Source organism: Strix aluco, chromosome 9 (assembly GCF_031877795.1).
Source record: "Strix aluco isolate bStrAlu1 chromosome 9, bStrAlu1.hap1, whole genome shotgun sequence".
Classification (NCBI taxonomy): Eukaryota; Metazoa; Chordata; class Aves; order Strigiformes; family Strigidae; genus Strix; species Strix aluco.
Window position 1 is genome coordinate 14,101,352 of NC_133939.1, and position 23,557 is coordinate 14,124,908.

Sequence of the window (23,557 nt, forward strand, 5' to 3'; positions counted from 1 at the left end):
ACTGGTTAATAAATGCTGGGCAGATTTGGATAATTCAGCAAATCTAGCTGGACTCTTCTCTCAAAAGTGACTGGAGTAATGAGTATGTGTCCAAAGATCATATTGTTTCACTTTGCTTTTTATGAAGTTCTGTTCTTTAGAGAAAGTTTAGGTTCTGTAGAAATCGAAAAAGATTCTAATTAACAGAGCAGGATGATTTTTGGACCTGTGAATGTGTCTGTCTTGTGCAGATAACTGTAAACATTAGGTATTTTCTTGATTTGCTTAGACATAAATACATCAATAGCTGGTGTAAGTTTGAGTTCACCCGTGGGTCTCCAGCCACCAGCCATTCGTACAGCTACTGTTTGAGCTGTGATGGCATTCTTGCTAAATGTTAAAAAAGACCCTGCTGAATTTTAGGACCTGCAACTTTTATTACCTCGTTTTTTGCCTTTCTGTACCCAGGATAGTATAGGACTATGTTGCTGTAGGCATCATTTTCAGGAAAAAGCTGCCAGCAGAATTCTGCATTTCTTCCTTGGACTTTTTTCAGTTTTGCTTACTCTACAGGCTGCATTATTTAGGCCTTCATGTAACCTTCTCCTACCCTCTTCTTGCATTCACCTGGCAGAATTAGTGATTGGTGTACAAGGAAGCTTTCAAATACTTTAGAGTACATCGTGTTCTTGTGCACACATAGCAGTTTGCAAGGGGTGGCCCTTGCAGTCACAGCTAGAAAAACACTCCTTTAATGTAATTTTGTAGAGTATAAGCATGAGTTATATGTCAAATGGATTCAATGTAGACAGGATTAAGCATGTAAAAACAAGACTACGTCATAGTAGAGTGACAAAAAGCAGCCAAGAAGGGCTTAGCACTTACTGTAGGGAGTCTGAGGTGCCTGTTGTTACTCCTAATGTTTACCATTTGTGATTGAGCTCTTCAGCTTGCTCCAAGAGAAAAGGAAACTTGAGTTTGACCTCAAGAGTACAGCTTGACCCCATGCTACTGGAAGAATCATGGAACTGCTCTTCCTCTTCCCATAATACCTTCCTTATATTTAAAGAAAGTTTTCGCAGCCAGATCACATGACCCCACAACAGAAGGGGGCTTAGCCTAGTAAGTGCCACACTTACCACAGGGTTTTTATTCTTTGGGGAAAAAAATGGGGCACAGACTTCCTGGTAGGCAGCCAGTGAGTGAAGTCAGGTGGAATTTGCCTTCACTCGATTATAATCAGCTTTGTCCCTTCACTGATGCCACCTTCTCATCCTGCCAGCTACGGTCGTAAAGCTCAGCAGGGGAAATAAACTGAGGCTACAATAACATATGGAAGTGTCTTGGCAAGATTTGGCTGGTCATTTGAAGTGTATCTCCTTTTTCTGTGGGTAGGAGATGAAGTCAGAGCTGAATGTTGTTTCATATCTAGGGATTATTATTTTTAGACCCGCAGCAGGTCTTAGCCTCCGCATGTAATGCGCTCAGACACATAAGGCATCAGGGTTTGCACGAAGTGTCTGTGGAGCTCAGTCATGGATGTTGAATATAACTTGAGTTTTGGAAGCATGGATGCTCAAACCACTGAATTGTGGGATAATTTAAAGCTCAATGACTCGTGTCAGTCTATGTCAACTTCTGTTTCAGGCATGGCAGATTTGTGATAAAAGCTTTTTATAAAACCAGATCCCAACTTACGTAATTCTTAGTCCGTTGGTGTTCCGTGTGTCGAGGGGGGGAGATACAGGCCATCCTATTAACTGTGGCCAGAGTGCCACTGTGTTTGGAGTGTGCATGTATTGCAGACAGGAACCTTTGCATGTTCTCTGCATATAGATGAAATCTTGGTTCATTTAAAGGTTATCATGGCCCATTCTGAAAACCAGCAGCTGAACTACGTGTATTTGGTGCTGCCAGTGAGAAGGTTTGCCTAGGATGTCATCCCTCAGCTATACATAGCAACCTCAAAGCTCCTTATAGAGAAACCTCTTACCAGTCACTTTCCACAAATGGTGCATATACCTAAAGGTACTTAGTGAAAATCCTTCAGAGGTATTTAATGCAAAAGCAGTTAGTCTCCCTGGTGTTTTTCAGAAGCCCCCACACACTGCTAGCAGGCAGAAGTGCAGGGCACCTACAGCACAGCACTTGGGAGAGTTACTCATTTTGTCTCAACCACGCTCTGCCACCCCAAGAGCTTGCCAACATGTGTGACATGGGGGGGCTTGACAACCTGATTGCCAACACAGCCTATCTGCAGGCAAGGAAGAGTGCAGATGGAGACACCAAGGAGATGCAAAGGAGACGTAAGAGCCTCTCACTGCCCAGGGTTGATCAATGCAGCGAGATTAGACAGTCCATTGCTGCTGATTATGATAGCATCTGTGAGCAGCAGCCCATTGGCAAGAAATTATTCAGAGAGTTCTTGGAGACAGTGCCAGAACATTTGGTAGCTAGGGACTTCCTGGATGAAGTGTCACAGTGGGAGTTGGCAGAGGACAGTGTCAAGAGCAGTACCATGGAGAATATGATCACCAATTTTCTTAAGGCAGGCTCCAAAAACTATCTGGCTTTCATGAGCTCTGACTTGGCCAGCAAATGCGAGGCAGCTACTGTGGAAGACTATGACAGTGTCATGCAGCTGGCCAAGGAGGAAGCCAAACTCTTCCTTAAAGGCAACCCCTTCCAGGACTTCCAGAACAGCTCCTTCTATGACAGATTCCTCCAATGGAAAGTTTTTGAGAAGCAGCCGATAACTGAAAAGTACTTTTATGAATACCGAGTGCTGGGCAAAGGTGGCTTTGGAGAGGTAAGAGCTGTATTTTTAAGGATGTGGGTTATCCCTCCCCTTTCAAGACCAGCAGGTGGGTTTGCAGAGGAACTTGTCAATGATTTAAGAAATTGTATAAGGTTTTGCAAAACTTAATCCTTCAGATTGTCCATTTCCCAGAAATTAGGCTGCATTTGTTATCTATACTGTGATAGAGGCTCCAGATGCCTGTTAGTGAAGAGCTACTCTAACGTTTTTATATTGTGTATCTATGCTAGTGAAAAAGAGGTGTTCTTTACAAAAGCTTACATGGCTGTCCATATAGTTAATTACTAGTCTACTCCTTGGTGCCATTTTTAGCCTGTGCTATCTCTCAGACGCGCAGATAATTCCTAGGTGCAGTTTAGGGAATAGCACAGATCGGGTTCTGTTCCCAAAACACAGTATGAATGAGGCTGCCTTTTTCTGATATGGAAGGGAGTTTAGCTATGCAGATGCAATTTGTAGATGCCGTGTATTATCATGGTCAGAGAATGGGTCCTTGTTCATTTTATTTGCTAATACATGTCTACTAATAGTGTCCTCAAGAACTTTGCGTAAGGTCCACCATATACTGGTCCAGAACAGAAGAGGTTGTACTCTTGTTTTTTTCCTTATTTTCTCTGCTAATATACTCTGCCACGGAAGTTAGCATCAGCAGCTACCAGTCGGTATCAGTGACTCCCCAGTTCCTGGCTATTACTTCCCTTGATATTACAGTCTGTATGTGTAAAATTCCTTCATTACCTTTCCTCGTGCATCTTGCTTCTCTAGGTTTGTGCCATCCAAGTGAAAAATACTGGCAAGATGTATGCCTGCAAGAAACTGGATAAGAAAAGGTTGAAAAAGAAAGGTGGAGAGAAGATGGCACTACTGGAGAAAGAGATTCTGGAGAAGGTCACCAGCCCTTTCGTAGTCACACTAGCTTATGCCTATGAGAGCAAAAGCCATCTGTGTCTTGTCATGACTCTCATGAATGGAGGGGATTTGAAGTATCACATCTACAATGTGGGAGAAAGGGGTTTGGAAATGAACAGGGTCATCTATTACTCAGCTCAGATCACCTGTGGGATTCTGCACCTCCATTCCATCAAGATTGTGTACCGGGACATGAAACCAGAAAATGTCCTCCTGGATGATAATGGCAACTGCAGACTATCTGATCTTGGATTGGCAGTGAAAGTCAAAGAGGGAAGAAGCATCACTCAGAGGGTGAGTACAAATTCATTGAACATGGGCAGTGGGAAGGAAAGATGTTCTATTTCTAACACATTATGAGTCCAAGACTTAATTCCCCTGGATTTGTTCTTTGCTAAAGACCTTACGTGGTTATTTCATTCCAAGAGACAGGTGGTAAGAAGATTGGGTTAATTAACTCTCTAGATGCTATATGTAGTAAAATAACTTCTCTTACGCAGAAACAGAAGAATCAGCTTGACCTGTTTCTTTTAAGATAAACTCTTGAACCAGTCATTTTAGAGAGGCTAACACAAATGCTTTGTGCCTTGAGTAATAGTGCATAGTTGTTGATTGAACCAATTACTTGTTTGTTTAATGAGCACCAAAGATATGACTCCTGTATTCAGTTTTTGCTCCTAGAAGAATACAGTTTCTTCCAGATTACTCTTAAGCAATGCTACTGATCGTGTTGCAGGTGTTCATGGTGCTGCACAATAAATCATTGCCAACCTTCCTCCCCCAACAAATTCATTCCTGAAAAAGCTAGCAGACTTGATGACACTTTGCAAATGTACGTGCCTGTGCAGAAGTGCAGGAAGAAAGAGTTGGATGACCAACTGGTTTTTGCTGTGTGAATTAGACTGTGCAGCACTTCAGCTGTGCCTGTGGTCATTCCAAACTAACCCAGATTTGTAATAATGTCAAGAGGTTTACTCAGAAAGATGTATTCAGGTAGCTTAACCGTGAAAAAACATGTTTCTTCCAAAGTGTCTGGAGCTTAAAGATCTGTATAATGAGTGTATGTGTCTGAAATACACTAAGAACATGAAGAAACAGAAGCAAATTATGAACTGCTCTAACTGCCTTATGTTAAACTCCCCAAATCTTTCAAGTAACTCTGTAGAAATTCAGTAGAAGAGGAGACCTTCTTGAGGCACACATGCTTGAAGTACACACGTCTTTTGACGTTGTTAATAAAGTAAATTGTAGTTAGAAGGAATATATTTTGTTTCCTGGCAATTTAAGAGGGTTGTATTATACTGGTTTTAGTTCTCAGTGGAAGAAAATGTGGAAATTGATGTATCTTTAGATAGGAAATAATTTTAAAATGAGACTGCATTGTGTTTTAGATATGAAAATACAGTTTCTGTGAAAGCTAAGGCAGGTTTTTAAACAGAACTTACGTGAAATGGGAATCTTGTTTGTGAAGATGGCATTTTGATCAGTGACCCCAAAGCTATAAACCTCACTGTGCTTTGCAAGTTATAGATGCATGCAGTTATTATGATCAGAAAAAATCATTTTGTCCAAGGGCAGTTTTTCCTACTTGTAAATATGTGAGGCTTGACAGAAGAAAAAAAAAAAAAAAGGTGTATATAGAAATGTCTAATCAATTCTGTTGGTGTTAGGATAAAATCTCAAAGCAGTAGCGGACAAGGCTGTTGTTCATCCTCACTTTCTATGACAGTCATCAAGTTGTTATAATGATTTTTCTTCTGTTGTTCACTGTTCTTAGAAGCACTATTCACCCTTATATGGGTGCTTTTATTAGAGCAAAAACTGCAATGAATAATATACTACACAATTGTAGTGTGTTATAAGGAATTCCTGTTAAAGGCAGTTTTATTCATGCAGGAAATAGAAATAGGAGAAGGAAGAAAAAGATTTTTTTTTTCCCTCACTTTCTGTATCATAACTATGAGGGAGTTAGATGAATAATAATTCCCAGTATTTTTTTGCATTTCTATAAACTAACCCTATTTGAGTCATTTGGAAGCTACTACTAAAAAACCATTATATAAGAGCTAGATATTGCTATTATTTATAGTAATGTCGTACACAGGAAGACCTAGAAACACCTTTACAAAATTTGTTGCATTAAGCTTCACCATATACCCCTGTAAAAAAAAAAAAAAAAAAAATTAACAGCACCATTTTAAGTTTACTAATCACAGTTACATTGTGACTTAAAACTGGCAGAAAGCTTATATGATAACATGCTTTTGGAATATGACTACCAAATCATTATCACTTTTAAAAAGTCTTGAGAGAAGGTATTTGTATAGGTTTGGAGTTTTCTCCTCAAAAAAAATGACTATGGCTCCAAGACAGATTTATTAAATTAAATTTAATCAGTTGCACCATTTCGTGGACACAGTTTTATAAGGGCGATTTTATAAGCTAAGGCAGAAAATATATTCCTCCAGGCTAAATTTGTATTGTACTATATATCTGCGTGAAGTGCCTAACATCATAAATCTGATAAATTCTAGATTTTGGATGATAGTCTGAACTAACAATTTAAAGGTTTACAATTTTGTCATTCATTATAGGGAAAATACTACTGATTATAACATACAACCTTTTCATTTCAATTTGTTTATCCATTTGCAAAGAATCCTTCTGTTTCGATGGATGTTGTAATACACTGAACTTCATATCTCCAGCAGTTCTGACTTTAAAGCCCTTGTAACCTTGTAACCCTCTTTTATGACCTGGTTCTTCAATATCATACTTAAAATACTGTTCTATTGCACTATGAGAATAATGCCTAACTTTGCTTTAATCATATTCACAAGTCATTTTACTGCCTGAAAGTAACTAATATCCCTAGTACCAAATGAAACCATGGTTTAACTGTCTGGTACAGTTAATGGTCATTTATATCATCTGTTAAGATAAATTTTACTTAGCCAGCCTTACACATATTATGAAGAATTAAAATTGTTTATTTATTAAATGTAAGGTAGAAATAATTTTTAAATTGCCTCTGTTGTGGCCTTTCTGTAAGGCGATACATTAAAAAAAACCTTGGATTTTTTTTTCTTTTTTCTGTTGTCTAATGAAATTGGAAGCTTGAGCAAGCTTGAGTTGTTTGATCTTTCATTTTATTTCTTGTTTTTCATCTTAGAAATATCAGTAGCAGCAACTGTTGAATTCCTTGTTTTGCTGAAGTACCGTTTCAGAGGAAGAAAAGGAATATGCTTTTCTGGGTCATATTTTAGCAGTTTACTCACACAGAACAGATTTCTACAATGCAAGCTACCCTTGTGTTCAGTAAAGCTACTTTTATTATGAGACTATTCATTCTAAGTATGGAGATCCTGTTTTGGTCTCATACACTTAAATGAAGAAGCAGAATGGTCCCTTCTTCAAAATAGAGTTGTTTGCATAGGGTGTGAACTAAATAGATGCTAAAGATAAAGTAAAATAATTTAAGATTTTTCAACAACTGTCTAAAAATCTCTCTTGTGATTTAGGTTTTTCTTCCTGAGTGCTAACCTTTTCATGATGTCTCTAGTTCTTCAGGTGTTAAGTGGATCTTCCTTGTGAATAAACAAAATAAAACAGAAGACTCTTCCATACCTTTATAGATCAGGAGGAGCCAAGTAAACAAATGTGGAGTAGACATCTGATCTTAGGCACCTGCTTAAAAAATGTTCATCTCCACATGTTTGACTGTAACTATGCTAGTATGAAAGTGGCTCTTAATACATCATAGATAGTGAAACAAAGTAGCAGTTTTCTGCCTTTTTTTTTCTATGTCTCTTTTCTGTTGTATATTACGAAGTAGAAACATCATGTGACGACTTTCATCATTCCTTATATGGGGTGGAATGGTATATAATATATGGATTTATCTGTGCATTTATTTCATTAGAGATAGCAAAAATACAGTATTTTGATGCATTCTGAAAGTTTTGTACACTTCTCATGAGTGTACAAGCCATTAAAGATAAATTTGTTCCACTTTAAAAGCATAAGAAAAATTCCTAGCTCCTCATGTATGAATAAATGCATATCACCCATACATCAGCTGGAGGATCCATAAATCCCTTTTGTAAATCTGTTAGGTGATTAGGTTTGGCACAAGTGCTAAGCTAGTTAACAAGTTCCTGTTTTAGACATTTTCCAAGTTTTTGGTGAGGACTTCTATGAAATGATAATGTTTATATTTTGTTTACCAGCCAAAGATTATTTTCTTTATGGGTGGAAAGGTTTTTTGAATTTTAGATGGGTGACTTTAATGTGGTCTTATGAAGTAATGTGCCTTTATGCTACAGAAAAGGCATTGTGCAGCTGATGATTAATACTTACGTAACTGAAGGAGTAGCTTTGGTATCCTTTAAGTATTGTCATTACATATACTCCTTTTGAGAAATATTTCTGTGCTCTATACCAATTTGTCTGTAGCTGTTAAATAAAAATACCCTGCTTTCAGAAACAGTGCTCTTTATAAAGGTCTAGAAGGAGTTGGATACCCAGCCTTACTTTTCTTCCTTTCTTTTCAATTGCTAAAGCAGCAAGTAGAAACATCTGGCTTTTCATCTGTATGTTATTTTGAACAGATATAGGTAGTTGTAAGTAATTGTTACAGTAATAATTACAGAGTTTAGAAAACTTTAACTTCACTAAGTAAGGTGTGCTGATTTGTACTTGCAAAGTGTTAGCTGGCTTTAGAACGGAGAAGTCACCAAAATGAAAAAGAAAATACACAAGTTTGAACAATAACAGTCTCGGAAATAAAAGAAGTAGAATGCAATTGAGAACTACTTACAATGTATGTTTTCTTCATGAAACAAACATGGATTATATGGGATCTTCTTGTGATACTTGCATGTACCTGTGTAATCTACCTAGAAACGTGTATATGCACACTTACTCAGAGTTCTTACGTCACTGGAAACGGAAATAAATTCTTTGCCAGTGATAATATAATTATTCAGGAATTGAGGAAATACCGTTATGACTTTTCATTCAAATGTGAGTGTAGCATCTGTTCTGATGTGTTGATCATACTGTGCATAAACTAGATTGTATCTTAAAAGTACCCCTTTTTAAATGTTGATACTCTCTTTGTCTTATATAATCAAAAAAGGCAACAAGGAGAAACCGAGAGCCTGCAAAGATGGCTTTTGCACAGGCAAAATGTTTTGTCTAGTTATGTACTCACTTGATTGATTCTGGAGCTAGTTCTTTTTGCATATGACAGAAATGAGGAGCCTCCATTCCAAGTTTCTCCACTTGAACAGGCTGACCTGGCAATCCTTTTTCTTGAAGTGTCTGCAACTTTTTCTCATACAAGTGAATTTTCAGTTGTATATGAATCAAATGCTCCTGCCCTTAATCAAAAGAGTAATACTACTTAATTTCCTGAGAATGGTTGTGAGAAAAGTGAGCATGTTCTTCTGTTTAGTACTCTCATATCCTCCGCATATCAAAATATAGAGGACTTAATTCTGTTTTTCCAGAAGTCAGTGCATATTTGCTGTTTATTTCAGGAAGAACTTTCTGCCCTTACTGGTGCAAAGCGACTGTTGCACGTAAATTGTGAAGTACTTTTGTGCAGATGCATGTGAGCCAGAGAGCTTAAATATTGACATAATAACTGTGAAAAATAAGGCAAACATATCTGTGTAGTATTTATAAATGTGTATTCATATCTTCTGAGGTTTCAGGCGGCTTCACAGTTTTCCTGTGCTATGTTTTATATATTTGAAGGACATAATAATATTTTTATAGGAAAAACATGTTTTGGTTAAAATCTTACTCAAAATGTCCTTTTGCCCTCCTGTATGTTTGTTTATTATAAGATTCTATTTCTTAAGAAAACAGAAGGAAATCTATTTAGATGTTCCTGAAACTTGCAGTTTAATTTCAAGGCAGTTGAGAAGCAGGAGGAGGGTTTAGACTTGTGAAATAAAAAATAACTCAGCAAGCTATTCTACAGTTGACCTTTGGTCATTATCACATGGCATAATGGATAAGATTCTGTAAAAATTTATTCTTCCTCTGCACTTTGAAAAATGACAGCCCTTCATTTGCTCAGGTTTAGAGTGACTTGCTGCTCTTTTACAGTTTCAAAACTACCATTCTACTTATGCTTTTTTAAGTATGACATGTAAAATGGATTGTTTTACTAGCAGAACTTTGTTCTTAAAAATTTTGATAATCATGGTTATTATGAAGGGCGTCATCATGACAGGTATTGCAGATTTTTTTTTAATCTCTGAAACACAGTTTATAGTATGCAACCTTATCCACTATGAATACCATGATCAGAGAGTGAAGGGAGCAAAAAATGATTTTGTGGGACCATTCTGCCTCCTGCAGTTTTGGAGATGGCAGAAAGGATACTGTAGTCGTCTAAAATCATGAGAATGCAATGTGTTCCATTAAATGTTTTTCCTAGACAGGGTGTGCCACCCATGAGACACATTTTCCTCTCTGAGGAAAGACATTAGAGCCCTTTAAGACATAGCATCAAGTCTCTTTGCATGACTTTTAAAATAGTTCTTCATTCAGTTTAATCTGACAGTTAATAAATGCTATAGCATGCTCTATAAAAAAAGCAAGAGATTCCTTACCAAGTTCCTTCCTAGAGCTAGGAAGGAGCTAGCTACTTACATAGAATTTTTCATGTTGAAATAGCTTAAGTGCTAAATATTACTGGTTAATCCCTTTGTCTCTTGTTCATTATTTATTATAGAAAATAATATACATTCTGGAATGATCTCTTTGGTAAGTCATCTAGTGGGCCACTTGTTGGTTCAACACTGTCAAAGATGTTTTTATTTTACTGGGTAAAAAATGGAACATTTGTCTGACAACGTAATTCTTTGAACTGTTGATTTGGCAGCTTTGACCAGAAGCAGTATTGCAGGAACTGTAAGCTACGGGATGGTGAGGAATGTTGTACTTCTGTTCTCATTGGACTACATGACATTCCACTTACTGTGATGAGTAGTTTCAGTTAACAAACATATAATGACTTTTTTATGAAGACAAAATAAAATCCTGAAATTACAGGCATAAGCAAGGGAAAATTGTGGGTTTGGTTTTGCTCATTGTTCAAGTTTAAAATCTGCTAGTGAAAGGTAGCAGCTTCAAAATACATGGAGGTGGTTCTTAACACAATGTATAGTTAAGCTGCAGGACTCTTGCAAAAGATCTTGTAGGGTCTAAGAATTTATCTAGATTCAGGGGGAGAGTGGACAATTGATGGAAGACAACTTTGTTGAGAGAAACCATTTCTGTCTCTGGAAGCCCTTGAACTGAAAACAGTTGGAGTCTAGGAAAGTATTAGAGAAGTATCAATGTACACACCAGGTTCTTATAGTCTTCCCTAAGCATCCATTTTTTGGCCAATTCACAGACAGTAAACTGGCCATATGGCCTTTGGTCTGATGCAGCCAGTACCATCTTCCTGGATTTACATGTAAAAGAATTGTACCTCCAACATTAGTCGTAATCCTGAAAGATTTTAGTGATAAGACAGTAACCATCCAGGCCTCATTGTCATTTGCACTGCTTAACCCACAGGAGCTGAACCTACATTGAAGGGCTAGTACCCTTCTTAGGGCACCTTGCAGTCCTGTTCCCTCAGTCACACGGGCACTGACACAGAACTTCTCTTTGGTATCCCCTTTTTGAGAAAGCCACCTGTGCATTGTGCTATGATACTGTATTTGCATTCATTATGAAGAGCTTCATAAAATATACAGGCCAAAGTAGATGGAGAATTTTCTCCCATATTAATATTGTTTATGGAATATTCTGTGGTCATTAAAAAACCCATAAGCATCTCTGAAGTATTATTATTCACACAATATAGATGGGAAATGATGAGGAGAAATTTAAAGGGAAATTAATGGGAAAATTATGTTACAGGAAGACTAGAGAACTAAGTTCTTGAATTCTAATTGTGTGGTTATGAGTTTGTATCAGTGTTCTGCTTGTCCTATATGCTCCATCTCTATAATGTCTGATTGCTTCACTGTCTATCAGTGCATATTTCTTCTGATGACACTTCACCAAGGTGCGGATGTTAGCAGGTTCTATGTCCAGTAGGGTCTGAGGCAGCGATAGTGATTTACACATGATCACACAGGAGGAGAGTAGGGAGATGCTGTGGAGTTCCAAGTTAAAATTGGTGCCCAGTTACTAGACCGTCCTTCCTCGAGCTGTCCCTTTGATTTTCATATAGCATGAATCTAAACTGAAAAACATGCTGTAACTGTGTTTATTTCTCTTCCCAAATGTGAGCACAGAGGCAGCCTGCCCTTACTGTCACAGAAGTGGCTTTCTCTTTCATTTGTGCAACTTCCTTGATTTCAATGGCTACTGATGTCCAAACTTAAAAGAGTAAAAAACAATGGTGGATTTTTTTTTTTTACTACTCCAGTTAGTGACATTGAACCCAGAGGCAGTTTTGTTTCCTTTTATTCTAATATAGTAGAAATTTGTTTTGTCCCTTTTGTGCTTTTATCTGTGTGGGGTTTTTTAAGGCAGATAATTTTCCCTGTTAAGATTATGTGCCTGTGTGAAAATGAAAAAAAACTTTGGTCTTGAATTGTGTGTAAGCATGTGGGATTCAGTAGCTCCTAAACTTCTATGCAGTCTTTCTCATTATCTTTTCCTGTTACTCTGAACAGTCATCCTTGTGTTCTTCTGAATCAGCAGCCCATCAATTTATGATGGGGCATGCCATCATAAGGTCCTTCCCTTTGCTAAGCATTAACAACATGCCAAAATCTTTTTTCTGTGAGACTTTTTGAGGGTGCCTTTTGTTCTAATTATATTTGATTTTATCTTCTTTTAAAAGATAGTTGCCTTTGATCAACTGGCTTCTTGTTGCTGTATAAACATGTGGTGAGAAAGTGTGGAGGAACTGCAATTGTGTGTGACTCATTTAAATTACGCTCCATTCCTCCTCACGGTGGCTCTTGGGAGAAAAATGAAGAATGTAAAGTGAGTGACAGGGGCAGATCAGTTGTTCTTCTCTACGTCTAGGGCCTATTAGCTTGTGTGCGGAGAAGAGTTTTCTGTGGTCTGTTCATGCATTCCTGCAGGGTCTATTAAGGCCATTGCTGAAGGAGTGGAGGAACAGCTGGACAAGAGAACAAAGCAGGCAGTGGCACCCCTTGGAGGAAGGAAGGACCGAGCCCCAGGAAACAGCTGATAGAGCTAAACTCAGCTTGTTTTTTTTCCTCTGTTCAACAGTTCTTGTGCCATGGCAAACAAAAGATAGACATTCTGATTTGCTTTACTGTTTGGTTTGTGATATCAATTGAGTTTGTTTTGCAGAGATCTGTGGGAAAAGGTAGAGAGATCTAAACCCCGTTTCTCCTCATTTGCCTGTTGCTGTGCTCATGAAAGCTCCAGAGAGTTTTGTTTCTTTCTCCCCTGCATCTGCTAGAAGCTGGGATAACGGCAGTGTTCAAGGGACTTTCCCTTCTCAGGACAGCAATCTGAGTAGGATGTATGAGCGTGCTTACACTGTGGGCCTCGCTCTGCTCAGAGTTGTGGTGTGCCAAGTACCGTTGACTGTACTGGGAACTGAGTGCACTTAGTGCTTCTCAGGATCACATCTTGTATTATTAAAAGATTATAATTATGTGACCTTTTAAAAATTTATGCAGGATCACATTTCACAAAAGAAACATTTGTATACTTTCAGATGAGTCATTTCTACTATGCCCTGTCAAACCACACTCAAAGCAACAATTCCACTTAACAGAACCTCACTAATGTATCCAAGGACAACATTTGGTCATCACATTTTAGAGGATTATTGAAAAATTGTATTTTGGGTTGTTCTGAAGATGGAGAAATAAAGGGAGAAGTCGATCTGTTAACCCTTTTCAAAAGCAAGTCAATTAAAATTTAATTGACTGAAATTTAATGACTATTTTTATATTTCAAACAGCATATGCAAGTAAGGCATCCTGCTCATCATCACAAAAGACAGTATTGATGGAGAGCAAGCAAAAATTAGCTAGCGTTGCACTGACTACACTCCAAAAAGTTGTGTGTCTGTGCAATGGCATATGATTTCTGCCTTCTGTAAAAAAGTTGGGGTAATATAACATTCTTTGGCTCCTTTGTGATATTTTTTTAAATTGTGTCCCATTAGACGCTTCCAGGTCAGTGAAGAGGTCATTCGATGTGTTTGTGTGTCTCTTGTAAGATTACTTGAACAGTCAACACTTATATTCAAATGCGTCCTGGTCTTACCGGGAATCCTAGAGGAAAGAAGGAAATAATGTGCTTGGTCTTAGTCTCAGTCAAAACCCAATGTAAGTCCAAGTAGTGTAGAGTTGTCAAAAAAGGAATTTAACTTTCTGAGTGTGGTTTTTTTATTTTCCCTGTTTCCATTAAGAGTGACATGTATCTATGTAAAATAATATCTAGTAAGAAAAAGTGTTTTTCAATTAATGCACAACTTCTGAATTTACTTATAAATTGTATTGAGTGAAAACAGCCACAAAATCATAAAAACCTAATTATTTTTTTGTGCAATAGACATACCATACTTAGAGGTATGCATTCTGAGGCATGGTCAATAATTCTAACTGAATTAAATACTCTGTACCAGCCCATGGAAAATAAAGACCTTCTCAAAAATAATGCATTTATCTTTTTTGTGATATCTTTTAATTCCTTTGCTTTCTGTCCTTTTTTTTTTTACCTTTTTACATTTGAGTATAGTTTGCAGTATATTTATTTTCTTCTTGGCCTGCTGAGAGTAACTTAACTCATTACTTTGAATCACTTTTGCTTTGGGAATCAGTGGATACACTGATTCCACCTAATACACTATTTTTTTGCTGCTCAAATCTCACTACTGCTACTGACAGCTGTACAGTTTAAGAACTCCCTTCACTAAGCTTCTGTTTTACCTGCTTAAACCTCTCCTGAGTCATCGAGGCTGCTTTTCATGTTGCCACAGGATCTGTTTTCCTTGAAAGATGATCTGATTTTTGACATCTTGTTCTTCATAATGATTAGTGCAGGGATGTTCGGTTTTAGCTTTCCTTTAATGCTATCTACTCCCCAAAGATAGAATTAAATCTTCATTTGAAAGACGTATGTTATTCCAGTTCTGGGGGATGAATAATTCCTTTTTTTTTTTGTGTTCCCTAATATAGCAAATGCTTATGGCTTTGTCATCTTTCTTCCTAAATGAATTTGCCAAAGCTCCACATATGTAGAAATAGGTGGAAAAGACTAAAATTTAAGCTCCTTTCTTCAAATTCCTGTTTTGATAAAGATTGCAGAGATTTATTTATTTCTTCCCCCTGCTTGTTTATGTGTTTCTTCCCCCTTAAACATCACTGCTGACTACTTGTGAAATGTGTTTGTTTCTGCTATAAAATGGTAATGTTTAAGTGGGTTTTGAGTCTCAGGGGTTATGAGATTAGGTTTAGATTCCTGCTTCTCAGCCTGTTCCTTCATTATGAATCATAGAAAAGCTTCAGGATTGGAAGAGATTTGTTTTAAGATTATGTTCAGGTTTTGATGAAATTCCATGAGAAAAAACAGCTCTCATAAAAATCTGAATTATATCAGAGGAACAATATATGTTTCTAGACTTCTCTCAGATTGAGCTGAATCAGCTCAAAACGAGCTCAAAAGATTTAAGTGCTACTAATTTAGAATTTTGAAGTTAATTCTTGTTCACAGTAACCCCATCCACAGTCTTTCACTTCAGTCTGAAGGGAAGCTGCTGTTGGTCCATCCCTAGTGTCTGTCAAGTTGTGGTCATGCAGTCTTTTTAGTCTGTGATTGTGATCTTGCTTTCTCTGTTCTTGAAACACGAGCACCATGTCAAAGCACTATGTTCTTCAGTATGGTGTGACAGTGTGTGAAGGTTATGTGTAAAAGGGACATGGAAGAGACTGAAGTTACTTGGCAACTATTTATTTGGAAAAAACAGCTATGGGAGAAAACACAAGTGCAAGGGAAGAGAGGCAGTCTGAAAGGAGCTGCCTTGAGACAGTCATGATCACAGAATTCAGACTTGTTCATGTCAGAGTTATCCAGTTCCCATATGATGATGTGAAGTTGCAGCAAAGTAATGTCTTATCAGAAAGACCATCCTGTGCTGTCAGGGTACATTTTGATGATGATATGACTCATCAGTTCTTCAAGGCATTAGTGCCCCAGCTTCATCTCAGTAAAAATGTTTATTGCTTCCCAGAAGGGAAAAAAAAAAAAAAGGACAAAAAATATTCCAGAAGCGTATTTAGTGTCTGTGTTCACTAACCTGCAATGAGCTCTGTGTGCATCCTTTTATACCAAACTTTCTCTACTGCTTTCAACCCCTTCCAGGTTTCATGATCTTCTGAGGCCAGATGGATCTGGGTTCTGTGGTCTGTATCTGAGCACTTGTCCCCCTTTCTGAATAGAGTAGTAATCACACATAAAAATGTAATACTGTCGGGGTGTCTCTCAATATTAACTTTTACTTAGAGAAATTCACTGCCAACAGTACAAATTACCTGTGGAATGATGTCAGCTGCTGCAATGCCCATACTGCTCCTCTGTACTTTTGTGGTCTTAGTGAGGGAGGCAACAGTTTGCTTTTAACCTTTTCTTTTGCTTTCAACCTGGCTGATAATTTTGTTGTTCTCATCTCAGTTCTGTTTTTCAACCAAATGGAGGATTTTGCTCTATATCCCTAAAATTAAAAAAACACAGAGAGGAAAAACAAACTGGATTTAATTTTCTGACCATTAGATTTATGTTGTAATTGATGCTAAGATGTTCCCTCTTGCACACATTGTTTACAGTAGAGTATATGCCATAATGTGTAGTGGCATGAGCTAAAGTTTATAGTAGACCTGACTCAGAAATACTGTGCCTAAAGTTGCAAATATTAGAGGAATTACCCAGACCTCATAAAATGAAATTCATCTGTTGAACTGTGCTTTTTACAAATATAATTTGTGCAAATGAGCTCTAGTTTTAGTTACCTTTTTCTAACTGTTTTGGTTTGGAGTCAATCTCTGTCACTACTTGTGTTCTGGTGGCAATAATAATGACCATCTTGAATAACCTTTAGTGGGATTTTGCACAATTATAGTTTTCACTTTAAATTGTAATACTACTAATACATCAGTGCCAGTATTTCAAAAAGATAAAAAAGAGGTTCAAACAACTTCTGCCATAGTTATCACTGTTAGCTGAATCTGGTAAATATATAAAATAAGATATAGCATCAGATGTGACAGGAAATGTTGGGTCTGGAGAGAATGCTGTTTCAATTGAAATCTCACATCCTCAGTCACGTAACAGTGCGGCAGAAAGCGTACAGAGAGATTGACCTCCTCTCTTTCCTTCCAGGTGAATCAGCTCCCTGGAGAGGGAGGCAGCAGGAGCTCTCTTGAACACTGTGCAGTCTGTCCCCCGGGGGAGTTGTGCCAGGCCTGGTCTGGGAAGGGATCAGGCAGAATCCTCTCTCAGAGTGGCCACTTCTCTTGGAGAAGGGTCCATTAGTGCTGTATATAGTAATAGTCTTTATTCAGAGACCTTTTTTCGGTTAGGAAATATGAACTTGTTCTTTCATCTGAATGCATCTAATTTACTAATTATAATTTCCATAGGTTTACTTTCTTACAATGGTTTTAAGAGTTTGTCTTGGCCCTTGGTGGTAGTACCTCCTTCCAGAAACCAACAGGGAGTGCAAGTGAGAACCTCCTCATGCAGCTCAGCTACTGGCTTTGATGAGAATTTTCTCATTGGCCGCACACCCCTGTGTTGGACCAGTTATAACCACTGAGCAGGGAGGGAATCAATGATTATTTGTCTCATTCCTGTCTTTTTTTTAATCTTTTCAGACTGATTGCTAGTTGTGTTTGCAGGACAAAGCTAGCAACCCTATCTTTAACAGGAAAACAACTAATATGGAAGAAGAAAGCAAGCTAAACATTAATTTTATAAAGAAAACACTTTTAGGTAGAAATTGCAGAGTCATTTCACCTTTGAAGAGCATATTTTAGACAGTTTTCCCATATGCTAAAATGTTTAAAGACAGATATAGTCCCTGTGCTAAAACAAGAGTTATACCTCGGAGTTTCTAGATAAAAAAAATATATTAATTTGTACAGTTTCTAGATACAAAATATATCAATTGTATTACTAATATTTTGGAAGAATTACAGGCTAGTCTGTTTAATTGTATGCATTTAATTACTGACATTGTATAGTAAATCTGTCTGTATGTTTGTAATAGGCTGGGACAAATGGTTATATGGCTCCGGAAATCCTGAAGGAAGAAGAATACAGCTATTCTGTGGACTGGTTTTCTGTGGGGTGTAGTATTTATGAGATGGTTGCTGGGCGAACACCATTCAAGGATTTCAAAGAAAAGGTCAGTAAGGATGAGGTTAAAAGAAGAACTCTGGAAGATGAGGTGAAATTTGAACATGCCAACTTTACAGAGGAAGCAAAAGATATTTGCCAACTGTTCTTGGCCAAGACAGCAGAGAATCGTTTAGGAAGCAGGTATGCCTTACTTCTCAAACTGCGTAAAAGCCACATTAAAGCTGCAAACAATATTATTATTTTACGTATTGCACAAAATGAGGTTAGATCTTGACTTTCTATAGAGTATTGCATTTTCCTTTTCAGTTCTAGGAGGAGAGAGGTGGAAAGTTTTGAAGATAATATGGAAATAAGGAATTTTGTTGCAATAGTGTGATTGTCCATCCTCAGCCCAGGCTACTCATAGGAGGTCCTTTCTTGGTGTTTTTTTGGGGTGAAACTCTAGTCTGGGAGAAGGGAGAGCAGCCCATTTCTCTTACCTTTTCTTTCCTAAAAGTAAAGGATATTCAAGTAGATACCTGTATCTATGCTAATGCAGAATGAATGCAAAAATCTTAGGCTGTATCACTTACTGGAATGATGTGGGCAAAAATCCAAATCTGCAGTGTGGATTCTCTTCCTTGCAGATATCTAACTTGCAAGGCTGTGTCATTGGCTTCTTACTGAAGAGACCTTAATCCCTCTGCTTTACTCAAGTGCTTTAAAAAAACCTTGTAGACGTTCTGGTTTTCCTGACTCATCCCAGGAGGAAAAGAATATTGTGCACAAATTCTTATAAAGCAAAACATTTTGGGGGACTTAAGAGGTGGCTCTGGGTTGATGAAGACTGATGGATGTGTCCCTGACTTAGCAATTTCAAGTAGCTGCTCAATAGCAAGAAAATTGGAAAGCTAAGCATTGTAATATTTAACTTGTAATATCTCTGATCCCTCCAATATATGTGTGTGTGTATATATAAAAAAATGATTTAGTGCAGTTCTGAGACAGATTGGGGATCTACGTTTACAATATAGACAAAATAAAAGAAATATAATAAAAATGTAAAAAACTAATAGGAAACTGATAGTACCTGTCTTTAGAGTACACCATGATTTGAATAATCTATGAATATAAATATATGTATCAGGTGCTTTTCCAATCTAAAGGTGGAATAAACACAGGGACTTAATGAAAATGTAGAAATAGTCTTCTAAATTTATATTTCATAACAATGCAGAGCAGATTTGCAAAATGTTAGTCACACATTTGCCTGAAAGAAATAACTTTAATGAAAGGTAATATATTATTAATATACACATTCTTATTATTCCAGTGCTAAATGAAGACAACTATTCTTTGTGCCTGATGAGTTTTCCCAACAACTCTGCAAGGCTGCAGAAAAAAAAAAATTGAACACCACATAGAGTATGTTTGATACAAAATCTGTATTATTTTTAATATGTTTAAAGAGCTTATTTTAAAAATAAATTTAATACAAAAGCATTTAGAATATTCCTCCTTACAAGTCAGCATGCTTTACAGGCATTTAGTCTTACTGCATTTTGTGAAGTAAACAAATTTCAGAGTAGGGGAAGATGAAACTTAGAGATTCTGAGCAACTTGGGTCAAGTTCATTCAGCAAGTCTGAAGCAAAACCAGCAACAGACTATTCACTTACTGTAACCACATTCCCTTTGCCGAGGGAATAATTTGCAATGATTCTGTCTGCTTACTGTTACATTATTTCTCAGTAATGGGATAAATGTGCACAGAAAGGTAATTGCAGAGATTATTTTCTGCTATTTAAGATATTCTTACTCTTATGTGCTGTACTTAGAGAAGGAAAATGAAAGGATGTATACCATGGCTGGGCATGATAAAGAATAAAAGCCCACATGTACCTCTTAAACAGGGTGATACTATTGAGGACAGCTCATCGTTATGTAAAGATTAGCACTGTAATTCTGTAAAGGACAAGAAGACCTTGGGTTATCTACATAAGTGCCTGTTGCATAAGTTAAAGCTGCTCAAGGACAGCTCTACTTTGTACACCTGACCTTTTAAAATTCTCCACTCTTTTGTTGAAAACGCAATGTCACTGGCTAACTCAGGAAAGATGTAACCCTTTTTCTCCACTCAAGCTCTTTGGGATTGACATCTCAAATCCCAAATCTCTAAAGTGATTTATTTAGTTAGTTATTTATTTCAGTGGAGGAATACAAAATTGACAGAGTTTAGATGAGTTCATTTGCTCTTTCTATTTAAGCTACATAAACATGCAGTTCACAGAGGAAGAGCTCAAGTTCATCTCCAGCTAGCTGGAAGATGCCTCAGCTGGTTCCAGTAGATGGCGTTCCTGTAGCTTTATGTTTTTAAACTTTTTATGGTTTTGGTAGTGTCAGAAAATACATCAAAATACATCAGGATGAGGAGCACTGCAGCAATTTATTCTGGAGCCTTCACCAGCTTCTAGTGCTTTTTGGTTTATGTTACAGAAAGGAAAAGCAAAATGAAGTGAAATTTTTGTGAGTACATCTGCCCAGTAGGATTGTCAGCGCTACTAGCTCACTAGTGTCCCAAGGCAGTAGTTAATTTAAACAGCAAATCTAATGCACTTAAAGCTAAACAGTGAATGTAAATAAATCACATCAGGTTCCAGAGCTGCTTGAGTACTTGGTTGTCACTAGCTAGTTAAGTTAGGAGATGATTTTGCAGGACTATATATATGCAGAGGTCATGATCCCTGTTGGCTTAATGTATACATTCATAATTGTGTTCATATGGCTCTTTTGGGCTGTAAACTTCATGATTTCATTGCCCAGGCTGCCCAGATGGCAGCATGTATCATTATTCAGGCTGTGATTTAGCATCCTGGTCACGGGTAGTGTACAGTGGTTAGTGGCTGGTGGTGACCTTCTCAGAATAACCAGGCAGCAGAGGTGCAAAATGACAATTTTCTAATCAGGGAGCTGAAAAGGGCAGCTGGTAGTTTCATCTCAGCTGTGACTGGATAGCACCAAGGCAGGCTTAGAAGCATGGCAGGACAGTGTATGAGGAACTGGCAGTAGTGGCAAGCTAGAGGAGCTGTTCTGTACACATGGTATAAGGTCTTAAAAAATGAAGATTTTGTGTAGTCACACAAATCTACTACTTCTATATAGTGCTTCTACACATTTGTGAAAATAAAAAGACTTTGCAGAGATTTGCATTACATTTTGTTCATAGAACATTGTCTAGAAATATATGAGGGCTTACACTTTGCTAAGTATATGATTTTGTAAGGAAGTGGGAAGATAAAAAAGCAGCATGTTAGCCTCAGAAAATGGTAGTTGCTAAAAACCAGACAAATTTGATTTTCCTACATTACCATTTTCAAGACCAGTGCATCCATAAATACATTTAAAAAAGTGCATAGGTGTAGAAAATGCAGTGGTCCTCTCTGCTCCTCCTCTCACTAGAATTCAAAACTCAAACTTGGCATGCCTTGATGCTGGAGGCACAGTTCAAAAGCTGTGGTCCTTGTGGTCGTGCTTTAACAAGCACACATTTGAGGCTCGGATTGTTCTCATCATCAGAATATCCTACAAGTCTCTCTATGGGTCTACAATGAAGCAGTTCACTGTTTCTTTTACAGCAAAAATTCTCAGTACAGCAAAAATGCAGTTGTTTTTCATAAGATGTACTTAAAATACGTATTTACAATTATTTTAGTCCTTGGAATTTATTATTGAGTTTTAACAATATTAATAAAGGATTGTGTTTGTGACACTGGCACATATACTTTTGCTAATGTCATAATTTGTGAATCTCTTGCTTAAAATCTTTGCTAATTTATAAGAGTAGTTAATGAACAGACTCATTAAACTGAGAGTGTTTATTAGAGTGACATAACTGAGTTTTATGATGTAAACGCAAAGCTGCTTTGAATTAAGATAAAACCAAAAATGTCATTTGTCACCATTTTCCTATTCACTGTTGTTCCTTGGAGTCAGTCCCTAGATATATTAACCCAATGTACCCCAGTCTAAAGTTTAATAGATATTCTTATCCTAGTTAATCTAGAGCAAACCACTGGACTTTCATTGCCATTCAGTAAATCCAATATTCCTTCCCCTCCCCAGCTTGCTGTATCTTCAGTTCTGGTTAAAGTCTGTCTTTGGTTATGGGTGTCTCGGTGCACTGCCAGAAGCAGCACTGCAACTCTTGCATGGCACCTTGCCCAGACTGATTTACCCTGAGAGGTAGAGTAATGAATAATGGGATCAGGATGTTCTCTGCTTCTCAGCTTTGCTTATATTGTGCAATGCAGCATTCTCTGGTTATGAAAAAAAGGAATTGCATTGTATGATCTTTCTCTCCCCCCCCCCCCCCCCTTAAAATACTCTTATGTATACAACACAAAGACCCACCTGTATCTATCTGAGAGCAAAACATCGTACTGATTAACAAACCTTTGCTTTATTGCAGAAATGAAGATGATGACCCAAGAAAACATAGTTTCTTCAAAACAATAAATTTCCACAGGCTAGAGGCAAACCTTGTTGACCCTCCATTTGTGCCAGATCCATCAGTTGTCTATGCCAGAGATATTACAGACATTGCTGACTTCTCTGAAATACGAGGAATTGAGTTTGATGACAAAGATAAGAAGTTCTTCAAAAAGTTTGCAACAGGTGCTGTCCCTATAGCCTGGCAGGAAGAAATTCTAGAAACGGGACTGTTTGAAGAACTGAATGATCCTAACAGAGGTCCCAGGGGTTACACAAATGGAAGTGAAGCTAAGTCAGGAGTTTGTTTGTTGTTGTAAATATCACATCATTAACAAAAAGAGTAGAAACCACCTCAGAACTTTCCATATTCTGACAGTGTTTCAGAAATTCAGTGCATCTGTTTAAGAACCAACAATCAGTGTAATATGACATTGACAGGCTATGTAGGACCATCAGCTGTATAGATTATATTATTTTCCTTTTTTCTAACAAAGGAGATAATATTTTTATTTTATTGGAGATTTATCAAGATGAAGAACCGTATTTCTCTTAAGAAGCTTAGAATGACAGAAATTCTGAAATACACAAAGCAATAATAGAGGGAAGAGGCAACACCTTTTGAAAATTACTACCATTGTGAATACAATGATTTGTTGGTTTACTTTCTATTTTCTTGTTATTTCTACTAACATTTCCTCTTTGTTCTACAGTTTTCAGGAAAGACTTTTTAATTTTCAAGTAATATTCTCAGTTAGATAGTAGAGCTCATATACCATGTCAAACTTGGAATCTTATTGGTTAGCCAGTCTCTCTGTTGTTTTCTTAATTTCTGGTAGTTTTTGGATGGTTTAATTGTAATATGTTCAAATTGTCATAAAATGTAAAAGAAGGCTCTACATATCACTAGGAAATAGGACCAACAGGATCAAACTCTTTTCAAAGATGATTTTCACAGAGTGAAGATAAGATTGCACCAATTTCATTGAATAAAGCATTTATTTATTATTATTAA

General features: G+C 37.3%; 1 protein-coding gene across 2 annotated transcripts; it reads left to right on the forward strand.

Annotated features, from left to right (window-relative positions):
* The first annotated feature begins 50 nt into the window (after positions 1-50).
* Positions 51-23,557, forward strand: GRK7 (G protein-coupled receptor kinase 7). Of its 2 annotated transcripts, XR_012624287.1 has the most exons (5): positions 51-2,788; positions 3,563-4,000; positions 17,985-18,256; positions 19,389-19,480; positions 22,523-22,697. XR_012624287.1 is itself a non-coding variant. In XM_074833790.1 (4 exons), exons 1-4 carry the CDS (start codon positions 2,039-2,041, stop codon positions 22,860-22,862), a joined length of 1,800 nt encoding a protein of 599 aa, XP_074689891.1. In that variant the 5' UTR covers positions 51-2,038; the 3' UTR covers positions 22,863-23,557. The 2 variants fall into 2 exon arrangements, 1 of the variants encoding a protein (XP_074689891.1); XM_074833790.1 differs by lacking the exon at positions 19,389-19,480 and having other exon boundaries at positions 22,523-23,557.

Bases quoted from the DNA above. Each gene is read 5' to 3' on its own strand.
- GRK7 (XM_074833790.1), top strand. From the start codon at position 2,039: ATGCAAAAGCAGTTAGTCTCCCTGGTGTTTTTCAGAAGCCCCCACACA. The intron at 2,789-3,562 runs GTAAGAGCTGTA...TTGCTTCTCTAG, and splicing joins GCAAAGGTGGCTTTGGAGAG to GTTTGTGCCATCCAAGTGAA. The intron at 18,257-22,522 runs GTATGCCTTACT...GCTTTATTGCAG, and splicing joins GAGAATCGTTTAGGAAGCAG to AAATGAAGATGATGACCCAA.